General features: G+C 41.9%; 1 protein-coding gene across 1 annotated transcript in view; it reads right to left on the reverse strand.

Moving 5' to 3' along the window:
• Positions 1-25734, reverse strand: part of mettl25 (methyltransferase like 25) — an 88304-nt gene that overhangs the window by 31480 nt on the left and 31090 nt on the right. Inside the window, 4 exon segments of the mRNA XM_078567933.1 lie at positions 3746-3775; positions 3899-3993; positions 20761-20914; positions 22388-23026. Coding sequence (XP_078424059.1) covers positions 3746-3775; positions 3899-3993; positions 20761-20914; positions 22388-23026 — 918 coding nt within the window.

Below are 25734 nucleotides of genomic sequence, written 5' to 3' on the forward strand. Positions count from 1 at the left end.
CTTTTCTGAAAGGGCACCTCACCTCCCTCAAAGGGCACCTGATCTCCACCAAAGGTGTCCTGGGGTCATATCTAAAGGGGTACCTTGCCTCTCAAAAGGGTATCCTGCCTTTCCGAACAAATTTGCAAAGTTCAGACCTGCTCCTACCGGGTCTAAACTGTGCACAATGGATTTCAGACACCTCACACGTCAAAATCACACATGAGTAAAGGCAGCTGCTGATTCCTATGGGCAGTTTCCTCTGCAAAATGCTCATGCACGAATCTTGACTGGGGCCTATTCCTGCCCCCGCAAAAATGGTAGGTGCTGTGCTCAGGAATGGGACTTCCAGATTCAGGCCTCTTCCGCCAGAAAATTCCGGCATATGTTCCAAAACATTTCCTTTACTAAATGCAGTAAAGGACATCACAAACTATAGAAATAGTTCTCTAATTCATTACGTATCTATGCATGAAGAACCAAACAACAGAAGAAAGCGGGGGCAGGGGTAAGGTTCAGATTAACTCTTTGTCAATATGTTCATCACATTAGCAAAGGGATAACAAAATGCTCAGTTTGAAGGGATCTCATATCCTTCTACCAAGAAATAATGTGGAACATATGTCAAACCATGACAGAAATTATATCCATTCATGCTGGAGAGGAACTTCCTTAGAATTTGCACATGAACTATCTAGTGCTTTAAGAATTCTAAGAAAGACCAGTACCCCTTATGAAACTCATACTTCAAAAATAATAAAAACAAAAGTTCTGCCTAGTATTCTCAAGTCTCTCTGTTAAGATGAAAGTATTTTGAATTAAATCAAGAAAAAGCCCAATACTTCTTACACAATCAAAAATAATTCTTCCTCTGATTCTCCTCTATGGGTTATGCTGGAGTATGGTTCCAAAAGCACTGGCAGCCCTGCAGTATCTCACTAAAAAGGTCATTCCTCACAAATACACACAATTCAACAATAGGAGATGTTTTATCATCAAGTTTTAACCAATTCTAAAACAACATTTACATGAAATGTAACCAAGGATGCTCACTTACATAGCGGCTTTAATATAGAAAAATATCTCATGATGCTTCAAAGAAACACAATCAAGCCTTGGGCGCACTTGATCAAAGAGGTAGGTTTTAAGGAGGGGGAGGGAGGAGAGGCAGTGAAGTTCAGGGAGGGAATTCCAGAGCATTGAGTGAAGATGACTCAAGTAACTGTTATCACTGGTGGGGCGAAGGGAGCGAGCGATGAAGAGAAGGCCAGAGTCAGATGTAAGTAGAGTTTTTGGAGAGTTGTAGGGCTGCAGCATGTTAGAGAGATTGGGAGGGGTGAAGCCATGAAAGAAAATAAGGGATAATGAAGAAATTAATATTTTAGAATAGAGACATTGGGAGACTGGGAGTTAAGGTAACCTCAGTGAGCACAGGGTTGAGTGGGACTCGGAACAGGATATGATATGGGCATGCGATTAGGATAAACTGGAATTTTCTGGAGGATTGGAGGCCAGACAGCAAACCATTGCAATAGACTAGTGTTATGATAAGGCAGGTGGTATTTGTCAGTCTGACCAAATACCAAAGGGAAACTTAGTCAGGCTATCACAGCGGTTTTGCAATTTGTATTTATTACAAGAAGGTATGTGTACTGAAGTTAGAAGTAAAGATTACACTACCACTTTTGGAGGTTTTAAAATTAAATTAAAACATTTATTAACAAAAGAAAACTTAAACACACAGGATTACAGTTGCACAGTTAAATTTAGTCTTATTGCATTTCCCAAAAGATTTCTACTTAGCTAGACCCTCAAATGAACACCCTTTTCCAGGCAACAGTTGCTATAGATTCTTAATCTATAAAACATCCAGTAACATTACCGCAAGGCACCCACTGTTGCTAAAAGGGAAATATTTCATAAGCTTCTCCCTCCCTCTTACTCGACAATGGAAATCCAAGGTGGATTGTAGCAAAACCCTGCTTTCTGGAACAACCAGACACTTCTCTGGGGTGGTTAGAAGCTGCTTCCTTCACAAGACTGTGCTCGCACAGCACACTCTTCAAGATCATATGGCCACACATACCTCACACAGCTTTCAATGTTTCCTTAAATACATTTTTCTCCTTTCATCTTTAAACCCATTGTTCTTAACTGTCTTTTGAAATTTACCTTTCCCAAAACCAAGAATCATTCATGTTGTCTTTATGGCCACCACTTTCGGGAAAAATAAATTTAATAACTTTGCTTTATATAATTTATGTTCTTTGCCAGTTATAAAACTTCCTTTTCTCCCTTTGAAATTCACCAGCTAAAAGATCAACTCCTCATTTATTTCCTAATGCAAATTCCTATTCATGCTGTATCTACTGGTAACCCATCTTAGCTCACTCATTTCCATTTCAAAATGTCTGCTTTACACCTAACCCTTTGATGATTTAAACATTGCAGTCTGACTGCCTTCAGTCTAATTAAATTAGTCACACACACACAATCCCCACAAGCCTGCTTCACAGTTTCCCACAGTAATATTGAAAAAAAAAATTGTATTTTCTTTACACTAGTCTGGAATTACAAAAGTGATATTATGGAGGTGGAAGAAGACAACTGTTGCGATGGGGAGGTGTGAATTCAGAATGTCCAGAGATGGGATGGCTTTGTTCTTTCCCATGATAACAGAGGAAATTGTAGTTTATCCTGGACTGAATGTCAGATGTACTTTACACAGCACAGGACGGTTCAAGATGGTTAGGGGTAAGGCAGTGTTGGATGTCAACAGCATATGGGAGGAACCTAGCCTTGTGTTTTCTGATAATGCCAACAAGGAGCAGCATGTAAATGAGGAAAATAAGGGGCATGGTGGGCAAGTGGGAAGGAAAGAAATGCACCAGATGCTGTTGAATGGATGGTCTCCACCTTAGTGATAGGGAAGCCCATGATCTACTTTTTGTTGAAGATGAGTGTGCAGGGGGGAGGGAAGAGGTGGTTTAAGGATTTGTTGGTGGTGGAGTTATCTTTGTTCTCCAGGATGACCCTAGAGAAGTGAACAGTTTTGATAAAGGACAGCAAGGTCTGACAGTGGCTGATCTAGTCAGCCAGATCTGTTGCTGGGTGACCAAACCAGTTGTGCACCACATATGCTCAAGCATATTTTTGCTCTGTGCTGCAAGAAATATGGATAATGATCAGGAGCAGGAACCCTGGCTAACTATTCTTCCTTTAGCTTGTGGATAATGAATTAAATTATTGCCCCACCACTGGTTCAGCTGAGATCAGATAACTAAGCCTAGAACAGAGGTCTAATCTGGGAATGTCCTTGATTAAGTTGGGCACTATCAGCCCTGAGATATGATGTTAAATTTGTGAACCTACACATTACATCCATTAGTCAATTACAATAGTTTCCTTACAAAAATATACTTGGGTCTTATCTGAGTACTGTACAAATGCCATATGATGAGAATTCCAATCCTTGGTTGTTATTCAGAGGGAAAGAAACTGTGCATTCATTGGCTTCATTGGAAAAGCATGCTTATACTTTCTGAACTATTGAAGTCAGTCCATAGCACATGTATTTTGTCCCAAAGCTGGTAAATTATTCCCATTTCCAAGACATTCTATAGTGCTATTGCTATTCAAATTTTCATATTATTTGACTCTAAGAAAGGGAAATTAAAGTTCCATAAACCACAATTACAGTGAAGTTTAAAATCAAATGACCATATTCATTGGTTGTCAAAGGTAGAATATAAATGGATGCACTTACCCCATGGCCAACTGTCACTCTTTCTAATGGCTACAAAGTGAGATGAAAACAAGATTTTTAAACTTTGAATTGGATGACTCTATAATTTACTTTATATTTACTAAAAGTGATGCATCACATGCAATAAATTGCAAGGCATATGTGAAAATGTACCAGACATGCAGACATTCTAGCGTTCCGTCCACAACGCCAGACGCTGCCTCTCAAGTACTGGCTCATAGGAAACCCCCATGGTCCCTGACAGCATTCTGCAGAGAAAGAAAAATGAAGAACTCATTATCTTCATTCACACGCATTCATATTTTGAAGTAATTTTAAGATGCTATTTTTGGAGAAGTAATTGCTAACGTATCAGCTAATCTCGAAAACTTAATCAAGAAAACTAGTATTTGAAGACAATGCAATAACTCAAACTAAATAGGTGCTTGTTCTCAATGTTGAGGTACTGTATGGTCGGCCATTGTTATTAAGTTATTTGGGCTTTCTTGTTTCTCAATTAACTTTATTACAATGCCATTTACAACCTTCAGCAGTACTATATATATTTCAAATTTTACTTTTGTGTTCCACAGCATGAAAGATGTCAATACCAGGGAATGGAATTCTTCCCTATAGTTTTCTTCCAATGTCAGTATCAAGCACTGCTGTGTTCCATCAATATGCCTTAAGTCTAGCCTTAGAAGAATGCTCATTACAGTAGCAATTTGTCATTTCTCAAAATAGCCTTCTTTGTGGCCTTTTCAGGAAGACGTCTACCTTAGTGCCAATCTTTGCTGAATTGTGGGTCGTTTTGTGGTATGGACTGGTCAATGGGTTCAGTACAATCCTTGCAACCAGTAGAAAAATCAAACATTTATTCCATCAGTGTGGGTTAGATCCCAAATCTGAGATAAAAAGAGGGATGTTTAAGATTATTTTTTAAATTATTCTACAGTAACACTTCCTTTTTTTTTACTAAGTATTACAAAATCTTATCTTTTTATGCAGCAGTACAATAAGAATTAGAGAATGAGGCTGGGGAAATAATAATGGAGAACCGGGAAATGGCAGAGAAGTTGAATAAATACTTTGCTTCAGTCTTCACAGTAGAAGACACTAATAGCATTCCAAAAATACTAAATTATCAAGGGACGGGCTGGGGTGGGGGGGGTGGTGGCGGTAGGGAGGAAATTAATACAATAACTATCATGAGAACAGTACTAGAGAAACTAATGGGGCTAAAGGCCGATAAGTTCCCTGGACCTGATGGGTTGCATCCAGGGATATTAAAGGAAGTAGATGCACAGATAGTGGATGTGCTCAGAATCCTTAGATTCTGGAAAAGTCTCAGAAGATTAGAAATGTAACACCCTTATTCAAAAAGCGAGGGAGACAAAAAACAGGTAACTATAAGCCAGTTAACTTAACATCCCATCATTGGGAAAATGTTAGAGTCTGTTATAAAGGATGTCATAGCAGAACATTTGGAAATGCATAATATAATCAAGCAGAGTCAGCATGGCTTCATGAAGGGGAAATCATGCCTGATAAATTTGTTAGAATTCTTTGGAGGAGGTAACAAGCAGGATAAAGGGGAATCTGTAGATGTAATATATTTGGATTTCCAAAAGGCGTTCGATAAGGTACTGCACATAAAGCTACTTAATAAGATAAGAGCCCATAGTGTTGGGGGTATTATATAAGCATGGATAGAGGATTGGCTAACTAATAGAAGACAGAGAGTTGGGATAAGGGGGGCATTTTCAGGGTAGCAACCTGTAACTATAGAGTGCCACAGGGATCAGTGCTGGGGCTACAATTATTTACAATATATATTAATGACTTGGATAAGGGAAGTGGATGTACTATCATCAAGTTTGCGGATGACCCAAAAATAGGGCAGGCAAGCGGTGAGGATGCCACAAAGAGTCTACAGAGGGATATAGACAGGTTAAGTGAGTGGGCAAAAACTTGGCAGCTGGAATATAATGTGGGAAAATGTGAGGTTATGCACTTTGGCAGGAAGAATAGAGGAGCTGAATATTATTTAAATGGAGCAAGACTGCAGAAAGCTGCAGCACAGAGGGATTTGGGGGTCCTCGTGCATGAATCACAAAAAGCTAGCATACAAGTTCAGCAGGTAATAGGGAAGGCAAATGGAATGTTGGCCTTTATTTCAAAATGAGTGGAGTATAAAAATAGGAAAGTCTTGCTAAAATTATATAAGGCACTAGTTAGACCACACCTAGAATACTGTGAACAATTTGGTCCCCTTATCTAAGGAAAGATATACTGGCATTGGAAGCAGTCCAGAGAAGGTTCACTTGGTTGATCTCAGGGATGGAGGGATTTTCTTATGAAGAGAGGTTGAGTAGGTTGGGCCTGTACTCATTAGATTTTAGAAGAATGAGAGGTGACTTTATTGAAACATATAAGATTCTTAGAGGGCTTGACAGGGTAGATGCTGAGAGGCTGTTTCCCCTTGTGGGAGAGTCTAGGGCCAGAGGGCATAATCTCAGAGTAAGGGGTTGCCCATTTAAGACAGAGATGAGGAGGAATTTCTTCTCTCAGAGGGTAGTGAATCTGTGGAATTCTTTACCATAGAGACTGGGTTGTCAAGTATATTCAAGGCTGAGATAGATTTTTAATCAGTAAGGGAATCGAGGGTTATGGAGAAAAGGCAGGAAAATGGAGTTGAGGATTAACAGATCAGCCAAGATCTTATTGAATGGCGGAGCACACTCGATGGGCCAACTGGCCTACTTCTGCTCCTTATGGTTAATAATAATGGAGTGATGAGAGGACTGTTGGGTTAAACCTAGCCAAATGCAGACATTATCATTGATCTTCATTTAACCTAAATATCAGTTTATATCCAAATTTGTTGAATGCAAAACAAAAATAGTTGTAAAATCCTTTGCTTCAAGGAAAATTGAAATTGAAATACTGTACAATTCTAAATGTTAAAAGGGAAATATGTACACACCTACTGGTACCTTTTATCTGGTGCTTGCTACTGTATTGTGTTGTATGCTTTAAAACTCCTGTGTAGAGGTTCCCGATATGGCAAAACTACAAAATTACAATTTTTGGAGATACTGAACCATACAGACTAGGGGTGGAATCGTGCCAGATTTGCACAAAGTGTGGTAATGGGCGGGGAAAAAATTGTTGTACCCACTGGCTGCAATGGCGGGTTTTCACGCCATATAGTTCCATTCTCGCCTCATTCATTAGGCAGTCGCAGGAAACACTCCATGTCGATGGTGGGCGGCCTCCAATCGGCCCGCCATGCCGTTACCTCGCCGGTTCCTCACGCAGGGCCCCATATTTAAACTGCGCCCGCGCACACACTTCTCAATGCTTACAGCCCAGGATTGCTCTGGTGAAGACACAGCCCCAAAAGCCAAGATGAGTGCAGCAAACCGATTCAGTGACACATCCCTGGGACGCCTTCTGGATGCCATGGGGGCCCGCCACAATGTCCTCTAACCCCACTCTGGCCACAGGAGGCTCATTAGTCTCACCACTCCAACTTGGGAGGCGGTGGCAGTGGTGGTCAGTGCCAATGATGCACAGAGGTCGGCCATCCAGTGCTGAAAACGAATGAATGATCTCATCCATGTTGTAAGGGTAAGGCAACCATCTTATCACACTAAACTCACACACTCACAAGACCCTCACACATTCACTGGCATCTCACTCACGGTCAGCTCAAGGGACATCACCACTCACTCTCTCACACACACCCTCGCATCTCAATCTGGCCTTATCTCCCCTGGAGACTGCCTCCTCAGCCCTCACCGTCTTGAGGCAGTCTCGAAGGATTTTACAACTATTTTTGTTTTGCATACAAATCTGTTTTGCACAGATCAACATGTACCCCCACACACACCCTGGGAAACCCCTCTTTCCCATCCAGCCCTTGCCCTGCAGCCTTTTACTTTGCCTTAGGCCACTTCTCCCCCTTCCCCAAGCAAGACCTAGACCGACAGCTGTTGAAAAGCCACTTCCACCTTACGACTGGTCTGGTAAGTACAGACTGCCTGTGAGCCCCCTAAAAGTGATGTGGTGCTGTCTGCGAAGCCTGGTGCTGATGACCGCGAAGCAAGGTAGGCAAACAAACCTCGAAGTCCCGAGCGAAGTGCAGCTCGTCAGGTGCACATCGCTTATGTACAGTTGTGAAATACGTCGACATGGTGCCGGATGATCCAGCCTGGGGGGATGATTCCAGTGAGCAGGGCTTATAATGAGATGCGGAAGTATTGAAATTAGCTTCCCGACATGTGGCAGTGGGAAACGCGGCCCGCCATTGACGGGTGGAGCGGACTATCGCAAACTGGTTTCACAACGGCATGAAACCGATTGTTGGCTGTATCGCCATATTGTCGTTCCCCCCACACGCCATGACACCGGACACCAATGGGGCTGGAAAATTCTGGCCTAGTAAGGCCAAACATTTATCTCTAGATTATGCCTGAGTTAACTAATCTTAGCCATGCCAACAATAACAGCATTACAATTGGACTGGGAAAGATAAATCTCTTAACAATATACAATCTGTCGGAAACTGCATACATGTGAACAAAGAGTATGGCCAGGATTCTTTTTTTAATTTATTTTTTCATGGGATATGGGCACCATTGGCTAGGCCAACATTTGCTGCCCGTCCCAAATTGCCCTTGAGAAGGTTCTGATGAGCTTCCTTCATGAATCACTGCAGTGTATGTGGCGTAGGTACACTCGCAGTGCTGTTAGGGAGGGAGTTCCAGGATTTTGACCCAATGCGAGTGAAGGAACAAATACTTGTAGCCACAGTATTTATATTTCAAAGTCAGGATGTTGTGTGACTTTGAGGGGAACTTGCAGGAGGTGGTGTTCCATGCATCTGCCACCCTTGTCCTTCTAGCAGGTAGAGCATCTTGTATATAGTACACACTGCTGTCACTGTCAGTCAGCAGTGGAAGGAGTGAACGTTTAAGGTGGTGGATGGGGTGCCAATCAAACAGGCTGCTTTGTCCTGGATGGTGTCATGCTACTCGAGTGTTGTTGGAGCTGCACTCTCCAGGCAAGTAGATTATTCCATCACACTCCTGACGTGTGCCTTGTAGATGGTGGACAGGGTTTGGGGAATCAGGAGGTGAGTTACTTGCTGCAGAATTCCCAGTTTCTGACCTGCTTTTGTAACCACAGTATTTATATGGCTGGTCCAGTTTATTTTCTGGTGAATGGTAACACCCAGGATGTTGATAGTGGAGGATTCAGCGATTGTAATGTTATTGAGTGTGAAGGAGAGGCGGTTAGATTGTCTCTTGTTGGGGATGGTCATTGCCTGGCACTTGTGTGGCATGAATATTACTCCCCACTTATCAACCCAGGCCTGAATTTTGTCCAGGTCTTGCTGCAAATGGACACAGACTGCTTCAGTATCTGAGGAGTCACAAATGGTGCTAAACATTGAGCAAGCATCAGCAAAGATCTCCACTTCTGACCTTATGATAAAGGGAAGGTCATTGATGAAGTGGCTGAAGATGATTGGGTCTAGGACATTACTCTGAGGAACTCCTGCAGTGATGCCCCGGGACTGAGGTGATTGAGCTCCAACAACCACAACCATCTTCCTTTGTGCTAGGTATGACTCCAACCAGCACAAAGTTTTCCCTCTGATTCCAACAGACCCCTGTTTTGCTAGGGCTCTTTGATGCCATGCTCAGTCAAATGCTGTCTTGATGTCAAGGGCAGTCACTCTCACCTCACCTCTGGAGTTCAGCTCTTCTGTCCATGTCTGGACCAAGGTTGTGATGAGGTCAGGAGCTGAGTGGCGCTGGCGGAGCCAAACTGAGCATCAGTGAGGAGGTTATTGCTGAGAAAGTGCTGCTTGATAGCACTGTTGACGACACTTTCCACCATTCTGCTGATGATCGAGAGTAGACTGATGGGGTGGTAAATGACCAGGTTGGATTTGTCCTGCTTTTTGTGGACAGGCAATTTTTCAAACTGTTGGATAGATGCCAGCGTTGTAGCTGTAATGGAACAGCTTGGCTCAGGGCGCAACTAATTCTGGAGCACATATCTTCAGTGCTATTGATGGAATGTTATAGTGCCCATAGCCATTGCAGTTATCCAGTGCCTTCAGCCATTTCTTGATATCATGTGGAGTGAATTGAATCGGCTAAAGACTGGCATCTGTGATGCTGGGGATCTCAGGAGGAGGCTGAGATGGATCATCCACTCGGCACTTCTGACTGAAGATGATTACATAGACTTCGGCCTTTTCTTTTGCATTGATTTGCTGGGCTACCCCATCATTAAGATTGGGGATATCTGTGGTGCCTCCTCCTCCAACTGGTTGTTTAATTGCCCATCACCATTCATGGCTTGACGTAGCAGGACTGCACAGCTTTGATTTGATTGTTGGTTATGAGATCTGTCTATCGCATGTTGTTATGCCGGTTTGGCATGCAAGTAATCCTGTGTTGTAGTTTCACCTCATTTTTAGGTATGCCTAGTGCTGCTCTTGGCATGCCCTCCTGCACTCTTCATTGAACCAGAGTCAATCCCCTGTCTTGATGGTAATGATAGAGTGAGGGATATGCCAAGCCACAAGGTTACAGATTGTAGTTAAATACAATTCTACTGCTGGTGATGGCCCACATTCAGTGCCTTATGCTCAATTTTGAGTTGCAAGATCTTTTTTAAGTCTATCCCATTTAGCCCGGTGGTAGTGCCACACAACACAATGGAGGGTATCCTCAATGTGAAGACGGGGCTTCGTCTTCGCAAGAACTCTGCGGTCGTCACTCCTGCCAATACTGTCATGGCCAGATGCATCTTCGACAGGTAGACTGGTAAGGATGAGGTCAAGTATGTTATTCCCCCTTGTTCGTTCCCTCAGCACCTGCTGCAGGCCATGTCCAGCAGCTACATTGGACTCAGTACTGATTCTTCCATAGTCCACCTTAAAGCATCGTTTTGGGGAGAAAACTGGAAACTCCAAACTGTTCATTAGACGTCAGTGAGAATGTACACATTTGTTCTGAGGCTGCCTCAAACCAGCAATTTTAAAGCACAACAAGAACACTAAGTAATTGTTGAAAGACACTAATATATCTCCCTTCCTAATGCTTAGGATCGTGTGACCTCTCAGTAAAATACACTTCTCTTTCATATTTGATGACAATAGAAGCCATATCAATTTCCTGTGACAATAGCATTTCAATATAAAACACATATCTTGTTAAGTTCAAACTATAACACATGCAGTTCAGACCGTAAATATTTTGACAAAATTATATTATTCAAAGGTAAGATATCGCAGTCGAGTTACTGACTACTCTGAAGGCACCTTGCGGGAAATAAATGGGGGCCAATGAAACAACACAAAGACAGCCACAGAAAGAAAGAAAATGGCTAAATTGCTGCCAGATAAATGGAATAAAAAATGAATGCAAAACAGAACCAACCAAGGATCAGACACAGCTGCAAGTGAGGTAGTAGTACAAGACTCAGTACATCATTAAATCCAGTTACTGGCAGGGATTATGTTGAAACGAAAGCCAAATTCAAACTATGGGGAGTAATATGAGAGGATGGAAAAGCATGAATGCAGCTGAATCCACAAGACTGGAATCAAGTAGTTTTCTCTGCTCTTTAATTATAACAAAGAATTCTTTGGAGGTAACTGGAATAATGTGAAAATGGTAAGTTCTGTGGCATTGGTACAGTGTGTAAAGCAATCGGCGCATTCTTAAGTGTGGGATAATATTTAATTCTGTCATCACTATGTGACGCTTTGATGTATATTTGTAGATTCCATCTTGAGACTTTAAATGGAGTGATATGGTTGTGACTATGGTCACAATGGAGATGGTCGACAACATTAGAGTTTAATCTAAATGCTCATAAATAATGTACATAAATCCTGTCCTCAAGTAATATCACCACATGTGATTCGGAAGTTTAATACCAAATTTTAGGAAGGCTTTTGATCTGACAGCAGTTGTGATGAAAATAACGCAAGGGAAAGATAAAGAATTCCTCCTGAAATCAGCTCTAAATTATTCCCTCCGTAACTACAATTAGTTTTCAGCATGCAATAAATCTGAACTGGATCATTCTCCTTCTTCCCCATCACTCAGGTTGAAGGAAAGTAGTCGGCAGGCCTTTTTACACTGTTAACTGCAGGTTACAACTCTACACAGCAAGCACCAAAAGAGGTCTAACTTCTCACTTACCTCACTGCTGTTCATGGGATCTATTTCTGCACAAAATAGTTGTCAGTTGAGCCGACCTAACAATAGTTAATACACTTCAAAACAATCATTGTATAAAAAATGCTTTGAATGTTTATCAGATGTGTTATAAGGTGCTATAAATATGTAGATTATGTTTATTTCTTTCTTTGTCAAGACAAGTAGTGTATTTTATCACTATTGTGACAATGGAGTTTACTATCATGTACTGATTGCAGCATCATTTGCCAATTTCACTGGCATGACAAAAGCGCCTCTGTGAAATGGAGTGGTAATTATACTACACAACTGAGGTACTGCCAAAGTAGTTTTATTTAAAAAAGAAAACTAGAACAGATTATCTGGTCATTATCACATTGCTATTTGTGGGGCTTCGCTGTGTGGAAATTGGCTGCCCGTTTCCTACATTACAACTGTGACTACAAAAGTATTTCATTGGCTGTAGAGCACTGTAGAGCACTGGATGTCGAGGTCATATAAGGCACTATATAAAATTCAAGTACCTTCTTTTCTTGAATAGGATGTATACTTAAACCTCAGAGACAATGCAACCCCACACCCCCCCCAAGTAGTGTTTCCAACCATTTGCTCGAAGCCAATTTTAAAAAAAGGATCCCAGGAGGCGGCATGAGAGTACAGCATGCTGAAGGTCCAATATGGTGTGCTACAAGGCAGAAAAATGATTCATGCTCCTGATTCTCAACATAACAAGCTACTGACCTCCAATATGCCATGCAGGAGATATTGAGCAGAGTAACCCTAGATTAGTCTTGCATAAATGTGGCAAATGGCCCCTCAGCAACAGAAGCAGAAGCCTGGGAGCATGGGCGATAGGTGGGCAATATTAGGAGATAATAAGAAATATAGGAAGAAAATGTGAGAATGGACACAATTTTAAAGTTATAGAGCCCTAATCCCAAAGGACTGGTTTTCCCAATAGTCTTAATGCCTCATTTTTATTTTTGGGCCTACACCTGGGGAGGAAATAGCCTTTTAAAACTTCCTGCACTGTGTGAGGTCACTTCTTCCCCAGCACTCAGATGTCATTCCAGCATATCAACATTCAAAATTTGCCATGGATATTAATTTATCAGTAGGAAAATTCAAGTCACTCTAAATATATTTCTTTGTACCACTCGTACTCTAGATTTCTCAATCTTCAAAGCAAAGGGCACAAATAAAACAGAAGCTATTTTGTTTACTTCACAGGACATTCAATGAACAACCCAAAGATTGCTATGCTCCTATATCAGCTAAGCGCTAATCAACAGCACAAGAGGACTGTATGGGTGGTTTCAATTAAGCCAAATGCCTGAGTAATTTGAATGTCATTTCAGTGGGATAATCACATTACTGTTTTTTTTCTCCTCCAGAAAACTATCCCATCAAAGCAGACTGGCCACTCTACAGTGCCTTTGTTGAGTATTAGACTGACTTTGCAGTCTGACATTCTGCTAAAACAGATGAATATCTAATTCAGGCATTAGTCAGGACTGTCACTTTGGCTTGTTTTAAACTATACTGTAAACATGAGAAGTTTTAACAGTGGCTTCTGACCAATACTTTGTGCCTTCTGAAAGTCACTGCTGGAACTTACATCAAACGTTCACTTGGAGCTGTGAAACAGCAGTCAAACCGTGACACTCGGCATGACATCACTGGGAACCAGCGCACAGAAGTATGCCTAGCCAAAACAAGCAAATAAATCTATATAAATGTACTTCAGAAGAAAATTAGAGCTGAAAAAACGCGTGTAGTGCCAATAAAACATAAAAGGGTGAATAGATTAGAGAAAATAAACCACTTGTGATGTGGTATCCATGGGTACAATTGCTGTTTACAAATTTTGGGCCTGCTTAGGTATCTCCCATTAGCAGGCCTACAAGTCTCATCATCAGGAGTTTTCTTTTTCAATATGTAGCTTCATAGTGAGCAGAACTTTTCATTTGACAACAGAACCCTCAAAGCTGGAGGGCCAATAGGGGCTGCAGCCTGCTGTTGCAGGTAAATAAGAGATAGCCTCCATCTTGAGGCGTTCTCTCAGCACATTTTACAAAAATGAAGAAAAGAAATGGCCACAGCTGCTGAGTGACCATTGTGGAGAGAAGCCCCTTCACAGGGCAGCCTGCAGCCACAGATGTAGCCAGGTAGGTATTGCGGCTATAGGACATGTAGAGGGGAGGGCTGAAAGTGATCCTGGAGTTCTGGCCCCCCCCGATCTGCTGCCAGGAGGTTGCCTCCTGGCTTCTGCTGGGCTCCCAATGCCACAGGGGTCCCGCAGGCTGACTGGTAAATTCCAATTGGCCTCTGATCAACTGCCTTAGTTGGCCTCTTAACTGAGTTAACAAGCTGTCTGCCGCTTATGGGCAGGTAGCCCTCTGCGCCTGATCGGACCTTCGGGAAAATGGCTGGAAATCAGGACTATGGTGGGGAGCTGGCCAATACTGGGGAATTCCATGCCTACCTGCCTCCGTTCCTGCCCCTCAAATCAACTCCAAAATCCTGCCCATGGGGTGGGTGGGGAGGGGGAAGTTGAAGAGCTAAAGATGATAAAAATGATGTGTATGTCTCCAATATTCTGAAAGGGGGATCAATTAGCCCATCAGTGGAACATGGTCAGAATTCCCAATTGTTAGCTGTCAGTAAGTAAATGCACAGGATAACACTTACAGCAAATATATTACCTTACTCCAACTTAATTTTGGTTCTTCCTCAATAAAGAAAATAGCAAAAACACACCACTCTATTCCCATTAACTGTCAAAGCAAACATATCCTTTGGGATAGCCCTCTTACCAGATCAATTCAAGGTTTGCTCTGGGCCCATTGGTTCTTTTCTTAAGGTTGAATGAAAAGTGCAGGAGGGCATGCGAGGAGCAACACCAGGCATACCTAAAAATAAGGTGTCAACTTGGTGAAGCTAAACACAGGACTACTTACATGCCAAGCAGTGAAATCAGCAAGCGATAGACAGAGCTAAGCAATTCCACAAACAAATGATCTGCAGTCCTGCCACATCCAGTCGTGAACGGTGGTGGACAATTAAACAAGTTACTGGAGGAGGAGGCTCCACAATAATCACCATCCTCAGTGACGGGAGAGTGCAGTACATTAGTGCAAAAGATAAGGCTGAAGCATTTGCAACAATTTTCTGCCAGTAGTGCCTAGTGGATGATCCATCTTAGCCTCCTCCTGAGGTCCCCAACGTCACAGATGCAAGTTTTCAGTCAATTCGATTCAATCCACGTAATATCAAGAAATGCCTGAAGGCACTGGATACAGCAAAGGCTATGAGCCCTAACAATATCTGGCAATAGTACTGAAGACTTGTGCTCCAGAACTTGCTGCTCCCCTAGCCAAGCTGTTCCGGTACAGCTACAACACTGGCATCTACCTGGCAATGTGGAAATTTGACCAGGTCTGTCCTGTCTACAAAAAGCAGAACAAAACCAAGCCGGACAAATACCACCCCATCAATCTACTCTTGATCATCAGCAAAGTGATGAAAAGTGTCGTCGACAGTGCTATCAAGTGGCACTTTCTCAGCAATAACCTGCTCACTGATGCCAGTTTGGGTTCCGCCAGGGCTACTCAGCTCCTGACCTCATTACAGCCTTAGTCCAAACATGGGCCAAAGAACCGGACTCAAGAGGTGAAGTGAGACTGACTGCCCTTGACATCAAGGCAGCATTTGACCGAGTGTGGCATCAAGGAGCCCTAGCAAAAGTCAAAGGGAATCGGGGGGAAAAATCTCCACTGGTTGGAGTCATGCTTAGCACAAAGGAAGATGGCTGTGATTGTTGGAGGCCATTCATCTCAGTGCTAGGACATCACTGCAAGAGTTCCTCAAGGTAGTGTCCTAGGCCCAGCCATCTTCAGTTGCTTCATCGATGACTTACCGTTTGCTGATGATTGCACAATGTTCAGCACCATTTGTGACTCCGCAGATTCTGAAGCAGTCCATGCCCACATGCAGCAAGACCTGGACAACATCCAGGCTTAGGCCGATAATTGGCAAGTAACAGTCACGCCACATAAGTGTCAGACAAAGACCTGAGGGTTACCATTGACCAGAAAATGAACTGGACCAGCCATATAAATTCTGTGGCTACAAAAGCAGGTAACAGGTTGGGAATCCTGCAGAGAGTAACTCCTAACTCCCCAAAGGTTGTTCACCATCCACAAGGCACGAGTCAGGAATGTGATGGAATTCTCTCCACTTTCCTGGAGAAGTGCAGCTTCAACAACCTCAAGAAGCTTGACACTATCTAGGACATAGCAGCCCACTCAATCGGTACTCTGTCCACTACCTTCAATATCCACTTCCTCCACCACCGAAGCACAATGGCAGCAGTGTGTACCATCTGCAAGATGCACTGCAGTAAATCACCAAGGCTCCATCGACAGCACCTTCCAAACCCATGACCTTTAGCACCAGAAGGACAAGGGCAGCAGAGCATGGGAACACCATACCTTGCAAGTTATCCTCCAAGCCTTACGCCATCCTGTCATGGAACTATATCGCCGTTCCTTCACTGTTGCTGGATCAAAATCCTGGAATTCCCTCCCCGATAACGCTGTGGGTGTACCTACACAACATGGACTGCAGCGGTTCAAGAAGGGAGCTCACCACCACCTTCTCAAGAGCAATTAGGGATGGACAATAAAAATGCTGGCCTAGGCAGTGACACTCATATCCCATGCAAGAATATTTAAAAAATGACTGGCTAGATTTTACCTATCTCTCAACAGTTCTTACAAATTGACATGCAAAATGTGGCAAGGTTGATTCATGATTCTTTGTCTCTATGGGGTCTGACCAGTAGAGTTGCCAATTAAACCTGCTAATTCCAATGCCCAGCTTCTGCAAAGCTCAGAAGTGTGAGAGTATATGAATGCTTGATGGGATGTTACCTCCATTGCCTAAAGTACCTGGATAGGCAATTTGCCTAACTTTGGATGTAAATCCCCAAGATGTGGCTGTCCTGAAAAATCTTAGCTCCTTGAAAGCAACTTTAACTTAAAATCACATTTTCATATAAATGATGTTAGCCCCAATCTCACTTTCTGCTACACAGCTTATTTCTCAGATAATTTATTCTGAAAAAAAAGTTGCTTTTAAGCATATTTCATAGATTTACAATTTTTAGCCTCTCAGATTTGTTTTGCAAATTTACTGGTGACAGCTGCTGCAATGGATCAATGCATAAATGAGCCACATTGTGTGGTATCCAGCCATATAACTTCAGAATTAGAACTCTGATTGACTCCCTCATTTATGTTGGTGTGAGTTAATTCTAATTGGGATAATGTGGATGCACGATTATTAGTCTCAGTAATAGCTAGGTTTAATTCTCTGATTGCTATTTTATGAACCCTGTCAAAAGTGCACATATCATCATTGGGTAGCAACAGTATTTTGGTCAATTGGAATGCCCCCCACCCCATCAAAGTCAAATCGCCTACCAAAACTTTCCTATTTCACAATGTATATCATAAATGGTAAAGAAAAGTACTTTCCTTGAGTGTACATAGGACATGAGCTAGGAAATGGCTTCCCCAGCTCTGAAGAAACACCATTCAAAGCTAAGAGGGAAACATCACCTTGCCGAAATGGTAACTTTTAAAATAGCAGAATCATCCGCCCCTCACCCTATCCAGAGATGATGGCAACCTGCAGTAGATATTTAAGTATAATAAATGACTATTAATTCCAGTTACCCTCAGGCAATTTTTGTACAATTCCTTGCCTTGTCTTTCATCTGTCCTCGTTCTGAGGGTTGGCCGCACTATGAACAATCTTTCTCCACTGATTTCTATTCTCCGTTGCCCTCAGTGCTTGTCCCATGGAGAAGCCAGTCTACATTCTGATATTATCCATCCATGCCATCTTGGGTTTCAAGGTGTTTTACTTTGTACTGCCTCTTTTTCCAAACACTCCCTTCCTGTTTGCATCTAAAATATGTGAACTTCAGGATATTACTGCCTCAAACAAGTTCCTCTAAACACCAGCTTTCTCGAGCACCCAATTATTTGTCCGCTTTGCCGTCCATGACACATGTAATATCCGTCTGCATCTTTTCATTTCAAATGCCTTTATTCAAGCCTCGTCACTCTTCTTGATAGTGCAGCTTTCAGAGCCATACATTGTCACCGGCCACACAAAGGCTTTCAAAAGATGAGTTTTCATTGTAATTAAGATATTGTGGCTCCATAAGTGGGTTCACAACACAGACCTTTGTTAAGTCTAGCCCAAATTCTTTGGTAAACTTTGCATCTTTTGTGATGAGTGACCCAAGACAGCAGAAGGTATCAACCTGTTCAAGCTGAACTCCGTTAATCAGAATCTTTCAGATCTTTCCACCAATCCCCATCGCCTTTGTCTTGTCGACATTGATCAAGAGACTGTATTTCCAGTTAACTTAATGAAGACAATCCACCAACTCCTGTTGCTCGTCCACTGAGTTAGCGAGCAGAATAGTGTCATCAAGCATACTGAAGATTCGAAACTTGCCACCTGCCAATCGGTATCCCACCTTTATATCCATTAGGTGTCTCTCTCATAACTAATTCCTACAATTCTTACATTTCCCAATTTATATTTCTATAGTATTCCTCGCGTGAAGAACATGTTTGAAGAGCGTTTTCCAGGATGGGGGAACTAAAAGGATATTAAATAGGAGCGAAAAGAGAAAAAGAAATGGAAGCTAGGGGGAAAAACACAATTGAAGAAATGGATTTTTAGAAGGGTTCAGAATGATATCAATGGTTTAGTGGCGGGAGTAAAGGACAAGAAATAATCTGGTTTTGGAGTAGCCCATGGTGTGTGTAGGGATGATGGCTGGGGGGGTGGGATTTTTGAGGTGGATGGCTGAGATTCATGCATGGATTTGAGAATGAGGGCGAGAAGTTTAAAATCAAAACTAAAAAGTAATAATCAATTACCAGCCCTAGTCCTAATATTTTCAAATGTGAATCAATAGCACACGGAATAACAGAACTTTGCATGGATGTGCAGGATTTTATGCAGGAGGCGACATAGTCCGCTGCCTTCTGGACATGTTATACGCTATTGAGGGTCATGACCAGCAAAGGAAAGACAGAGCTAGTCAATATTCTGCAGATAAAAGAAAATGGTCTTAACATTAGATGAATGTGAGGAAAGAAGATGAGTTTAACAATAAACCAAGCATCAAGATTTCTCATCTCCAAACTGAGACTCGGGTGGCAGCTGGGGAGGCTATAAAGGTACCATCAGGAGCCAAAGAGGTTGGCTTTGGTTTTATCAGCACTTAACAGTAGAAAATTTCAATTTATCCAAGTGTACCAACAACACCCAGTTCTACTTCTCCTCCGTCTCGCTTGACACCTCAACTATGTCTAATTTGTCAGGCCGATTGTCCAACATGCAGTATTGGATGAATTGCATTTTGCCCCAGCCAAGTATCAGGAAACTGTAGTCACTGCTTTCAGCTCCCATCACAAACTCTGCCTCCTTGTCAATGATTCTATATCTCTCCTTGGTCACCATCACAGGCTGGTGTTAGTTAGAGCTTAGCATTCTATTTTACCCCATGTTGGGCACCTGTGTCATTGCTTCTCCATCATAATGGCCACCTACTTCCACGTCTGTTGCACTGTCTGCTTCCATACTTGCCTGAGCCCATCTGCTGCTGTAACCCTTGTTCATGCCTTTGTGACTTCCAACTGACGAATGCTTTCCTGGCCAACCTACAAACCTTCATAAATTTCAGTTCATCAAAATCTCTGTTACCCGTATCCTAACCTGTGCAGCCATCATCCCTGTCCATGCTATCACATTGGCTCCTAGTCCCATGACGCAAATTTAAATCCCCATTCTCATGTTTACATCATTCCCTGGCTTCATCCCTCAGCAAAAGTCAAATTCATGTCACTTCAATTTAATAAACATGTTTATTCCAAGGAAATAAAATGTATCCATTCATTTTCTAATACCTTGAGCTTTTTTTTTCCATTTTGCTTGTTCATTTTCTTCACAAAATGCTGCAACCAGCACAACCAGGAATCTAACTCCCACAGCACACTGTATGGGGAGAATTTTCCCCCCGTTGGGGGGGGGGCTGTGCGGGGGCAGGCGCGGACCTGATCAGCGCCCCCGATCGGGTCCACACTGCCATCTTGCGTGGGCTGTGCGCTCCCTGTGTGGGCGGGGGGGGGGTGTTCCCTGAGTCAGGGCCTGCGCTCTTTTGCGCATGCACAGAAATCTCCCTGAGGGACATTAGTTTAAGTTTCAAAAATTTAAATAAAGAAAAAATTTTAAGATATGTCCCCTCATGTGACAGTGTCACATGAGCTGGGACGTGGCAATGAGTTTTTATAAAAATTTTTATTCAATTTATAAACACTTCATGAAACCTCATCTCACCCGTGGATGAGGTTCCATGAAAAATGCGAAGGCCGCCTGGGCTCTTCACCTGCCCACAAACCTTCAAATTGGACAGACAGCCCTGTTAATTGTTTTAATTACTATTTAAATGGCCATAATAGGCCTTTGACAGTTTAGGAGGCACACAGCTGAGTCGGCTGCACACCCGCCGATCTGAAAATCTAAATGACATGCAGTGACGTCGGGGCACCCGCCCAACGTCACTGGGTGTCATTTTATGCTTCAGCGAGCGGGCTCCGCCCCTGCTCACCAACCCAAAAATTTTGACCTATGTGTTCATTAGGTTCAGCAGTTTCCAATTACAGCACTCTACTGACAAATCACATACCCTATTTTGCTTGGTAGTCCTTTGCTTACCTTTGCTGTCACCTGATAATTCAAACTCCTCCGAAAGAAGATGGTAGCAACAGCCCACACTGCAAACAGCTTTGAGCTCCGGTTTAGTCATGAAAATGCGCAAAGTATCTGAGGCAAGATCACCACAGGTGTGCAGACCGACCATCATAGAGTCCTGGAAAGTAAGCAGTAAAGTCCTTGTTCCATTTACATGACAAATCAAACCAAGAAATGGCCTGGAGCACCTGCTGAGGAGCAGCTCTCTGAACATTGATTTTTATGGATCTTAGATAAAATAATATGTTCAATTTTAGTAAATCTCATGTGCTAGTTACAGTTCAACAAGTGCTGTCCTTCCAGTATCTTATCCCACCTGATCACTATCTGGTAAGTGCAATTTCCAATAGGCAAATACTCTGAAACCATTTAAGAGGCAGTTGAGATGGTGAGATGGGAAGAATATTGGTTTCCATGAAAGAATGAGTTAAATAAGCCAAAATCTCCTTCTTCTATACTTATTATTGTACTCTTTATGAGTCATCGGACAGGAGTAGGAACCCTGCCCGATTTCTTTTCCTCCAAGACCTGAACATAGTACAGTCAACTGCTGTAGCCTCACCAATTCCCCAGCTGGAATCAGATAACTGAGAACATTGTAGGCTGCTAACCAAGAAACTTCCTGGGACTGTATAGCTCAGTACTACACCACACAAAGCATTTACTATCGGACAAACTCACTCTTTTAACAAGGTTTGATCTGGTCGGAATGATCTCAACCATATTTTATATTTCAGTGAGTGGAAATAATGTTATATACCCTTTATTCTAATTTCGGTAACATTTCAATGGCTAAAGTTCAACTAAAATATTGTCCTTTTGTTGCAGTAGAACAGCTGTTAAAAATCTCAATTTTCATTAAATGACCTATTTAAAATCAAATCAAAAGAATTTTTTATAAATTGTTCAGATGCTGTTTATAGTTGTAAAAAAAGGTAAGTTGAGTGCCTGCCACCTTGTGGCAGTCACAATGTTATGCACAAAATAGTCCATTAGGTAAAAGTATTTTATCCTTTTGAAATAGTACATATATAGAACTAACAAGCTTAACTTCAGTGCCTTAAAGACACATAAAATGGACCACAACATCATATCTACTTGATATATTTTTGGGGCTCATCAATTTGAGGGATAACAGAGCTAAAGAAAGGAAATATTATTTTCTATATTTCCTACCCAAGGCCCTTATTTTGACCTCCCAAATCAAGTACAAAAAAACTTGATGCAGGCATAGCTCACCTTTCACAACTCAACAATGTGTTTTAATCCCAACTTCCGAATCTTGGAAGAGTGTCTTCTGATTGTAGCTGTATGAATCTTTCTATGTTCCTCACCAGCCAGAACCATCATATGCATTCATTGATAGGAGAGTACATGCACAAACGCGCACACACACAACGCACACAGAATTGGGATGGCTATCATAATTCACCCTTATAGTTAGCTGAAAGAGATTACTTTCAAGCCATCATCCTAGCCTGAATTCAAACTCGGTTCCAAAGGTGAAAAGAGAGTGTATTAACCCACTGTGTTACTCACACAATCTTAATATACATCTTAAGACATTGGACTTTATCTAAGGAAGGCTAACCTTTATGTCAGAAATGATGTCTTGGAGTTCTGTTGTGGCAGTAACATGCAGTGTTAATGGGGAATACAGATTAGCCTCTTTAATTCGCTTTGCTTTGGCCTCTAAGCTTGCAGTTTTCCTTCTCTCTTTCTCTTTTTCATCCAGATCTTTCTTTTTCCTTAAAAGTGAACTCATTTCCACAGCATCAGTTGACAGAAGTTCCAGAAACAGATTCTCAGCACCATTAAATTGGTCTTCAATTGATCCCACAATCTGTGCAGATACATCTCTATTCTTTTCCTCAATTGTTTCTGACTCTAAGGAAGTGGCAGAAATAGGAGTCTGCACAGGTGGCTGTACACGGCCAGTCTGATTTAGCAGACCACTCTCTTGCTCCCCACCATGGCCAATCTGTTCCTTGATTTCCTTAAAACTTTCCACATTATTCATTGGCTTTTCATCCAGGTGTTCTGGAACAGAATCTTGGTTCAGATGCTTTGTTTGACGTTGATAAACTTTCCAGTATCTTTTTAATTTTCTGTTCCTCTCATTCGCCCCACTGGTGTTGGTGCTGGAAGAATCGATGCCATACACATTTAGGCCATATCGCATGGACAAGTAAGAACTCAAATAGCCCTTTCCTGATCCTATATCAATTACCTAAAGGAAATCAAAACAAAAAATTCAATCTCATTATCACAATTTACAACAAAATCAGTCAAATTTATAATACCCCAAGGTAATGAGTTCTCAATTGCAAACCAAATGTGTATTCATAGTTGAATAACATTTTCATGTTTTCTTTTAATGTAATTCATTTCTTATTGTTCTCCATATTGGGCACAAGGGAATAGTGTAACCAGGGCTTGAAGTGTGGAGCATTACACTTCAAACTGTGATAACTAGAAATATCTAAAAATGTTGTATTAAATGTACTTCACTCATGCATGGAGCAATGATGGTAAAACAGTATTTTCAATACATCATGTTGGAAAGGAGACAGAGCAATTAGTGCTTTGCAATGCAATCCCTAGGACTGTAACATAAATACACTGAACATTATCAATATTAAAAACAAAAAACTACTGCGGATGCTGGAAATCCAAAACAAAAACAGAATTACCTGGAAAAACTCAGCAGGTCTGGCAGCATCGGCGGAGAAAAGAGTTAAACTCTTTTCTTCTCTGCCGATGCTGCCAGACCTGCTGAGTTTTTCCAGGTAATTCTGTTTTTGTTTATTATCAATATTAACCCTTTCCAAACAACGAGCTGACACATAGGGCAGGACTTTGCCTTTTAGGATGGGACCCCAATGTAGGGGTCAAATGGGTGCCACGACCCCACACACTGGGCAGAATTTTTCCCTTGTCATGCAGGATTGGGCGATCAGGAAGCCGACCGCCGCCCGCAATCAACAGCGCACCGTGATTCCACGCTGGTGGGCCAATTAAAGCCCGTCCAGTGTGATACGCGAGCAGCAGCACTGTGTGGGCAGGGGGAGGAGGGCGAGCAGGCCTAGCGCGAACTTCGCACACGCGCGCAAGAGAGCGCTGAATAATCTCCCTGAGGCACGGAACTGCCTCAGGAAGATGAAGAAATATTTTTTTAAATAATGAAGAGCAGAAAAACGTGATAAAACATGAGCAGGGACATGTTTTTAATTAAAAATAAAGTTTTTATTTTATTTGTATTTGCTTCTGAAAACCTCAATCCCGCCCATGGACAAGATTCAAAAAAACGCAAAGGCCGCTTGGCCTTTTCACCTGCCCGCTCACCATTAGGTTGAGCGGGCAGTGAAAAATTAACGTCAATTGATAAATTAATGGCCTTAATAGGACTTTTAATTGTCCAAATTGACCGAACTATCACATGACTGCATGTTGACGTCAGCTTGCGCAGCCAACATGATCGCGCGTCATTTCTCGCTCGGTCGGGTAGGGCGCGCGCCCACCCACCAAGCTAAAAATTCTGGCCATCATGTGGGAAACAAACATTCGGCAGTGATTTTCCCCAAATTGGCAATTAGTGGCCAGAGGCCGGGCCTGCCATCCAATTCAGGACATCAGGTGGGCTCTCAAAGTTGGAGGACCAATAAGAGGCTCTCCAGCTCAGAAGGAGAATAAACCTGCAGTAAGAGGGAGAGGGAAAGAGAGAGTGAGAGAGAGGGAGCCTCCATTTTGAGATGCCCTCTCTCAACTTTTTAAACTTTCAAAATAAAAAACAGTCCCAGCAGCTGGGCAACCTGCAGCCTTTGACCGCCGATCCTGTCTCTGGGAAATTGTCTGGAGTGGGATGGTGCCACCAAACCGGCATGGCGGCAGAAATGTTCGTGCCCATCTGCCCACCTCCCAGTGGGGGCTGAAAATCCTGCCCAAAGTGAATTAGTTCTTCTGCAATGGTAAATTAAATGACAGGATTGTGAGTGTGTTACAATCAGCGCTATCAACCAAAATCTACCTGTCCTCCCCTTCAAAGTCAATGGAACAAAGGGAACAACTTGTATCTATTGCCTCAAGATAACGTCAACGTATAAAAAATAGGAATAAAAAAGTGAGGCAAATAAATATGGGGGATAATTCTAACTGTGGGGCAGTAGTTTTCATTTTAAATTTTCCTTCATTATTGTTTTGGTGTTGAATAGCTGAGAATATTACAGCGAATATCAGTCTAATGTATATTAAACCATTTGTTCTTATATATATATATATATATATATATAGTATAGCCATCTTAGAGTACACTGCTGCAGTTTGATGGTTTGAATCCAGTTCTAAATTTCATTTGTGTAACAAGACTCAAAATAGGAATTACTTGTGTAAACTGTTAAAGAGTAATCGTCGGAGTATTCTCTGTTCAGTTATTTTAATACATTAAAATTGTATATTTGAATTAATTTTAAACCAGTTGGGGTGTAAGTCTTTATATGCAAAATAAACACAATGCATACTTGAGGAGATTGAGTAAACTTATATGAATAAAGTGCCTTATGTGTGGGAACTGCATGATATCAAATTTATTTTGTACATGAACAAACTAAAGCATTGAGGCAATAACAGAGTAACCCAAACTGATTCTTTTCATCTAAAACTTTTTATTTAAAGAATTTTTGATGGAAAAGAAAGTTCATAAGGTTGAGAGCCTACATAAAAACATCTTAGACATTCTGCACAAAGTCTCTGCCACTCTTGTAACACTGAGCAGATTTTGGATAAAATGGAAATCTGGACCACTCATACTCTGTACCTGAAGACTATCCCCAACGTAGTTTTGGTGATTTTCTGTACTTCTAAAGGAAGGGAGAGATTGAGGAGGAAATTTAGTAGGCCAAGGGAAAAATTAAGTAAAAGTGTATAAACTGTTTGAAATTG

This window comes from Cetorhinus maximus, chromosome 22 (assembly GCF_964194155.1).
Source record: "Cetorhinus maximus chromosome 22, sCetMax3.hap1.1, whole genome shotgun sequence".
Classification (NCBI taxonomy): domain Eukaryota; kingdom Metazoa; phylum Chordata; class Chondrichthyes; order Lamniformes; family Cetorhinidae; genus Cetorhinus; species Cetorhinus maximus.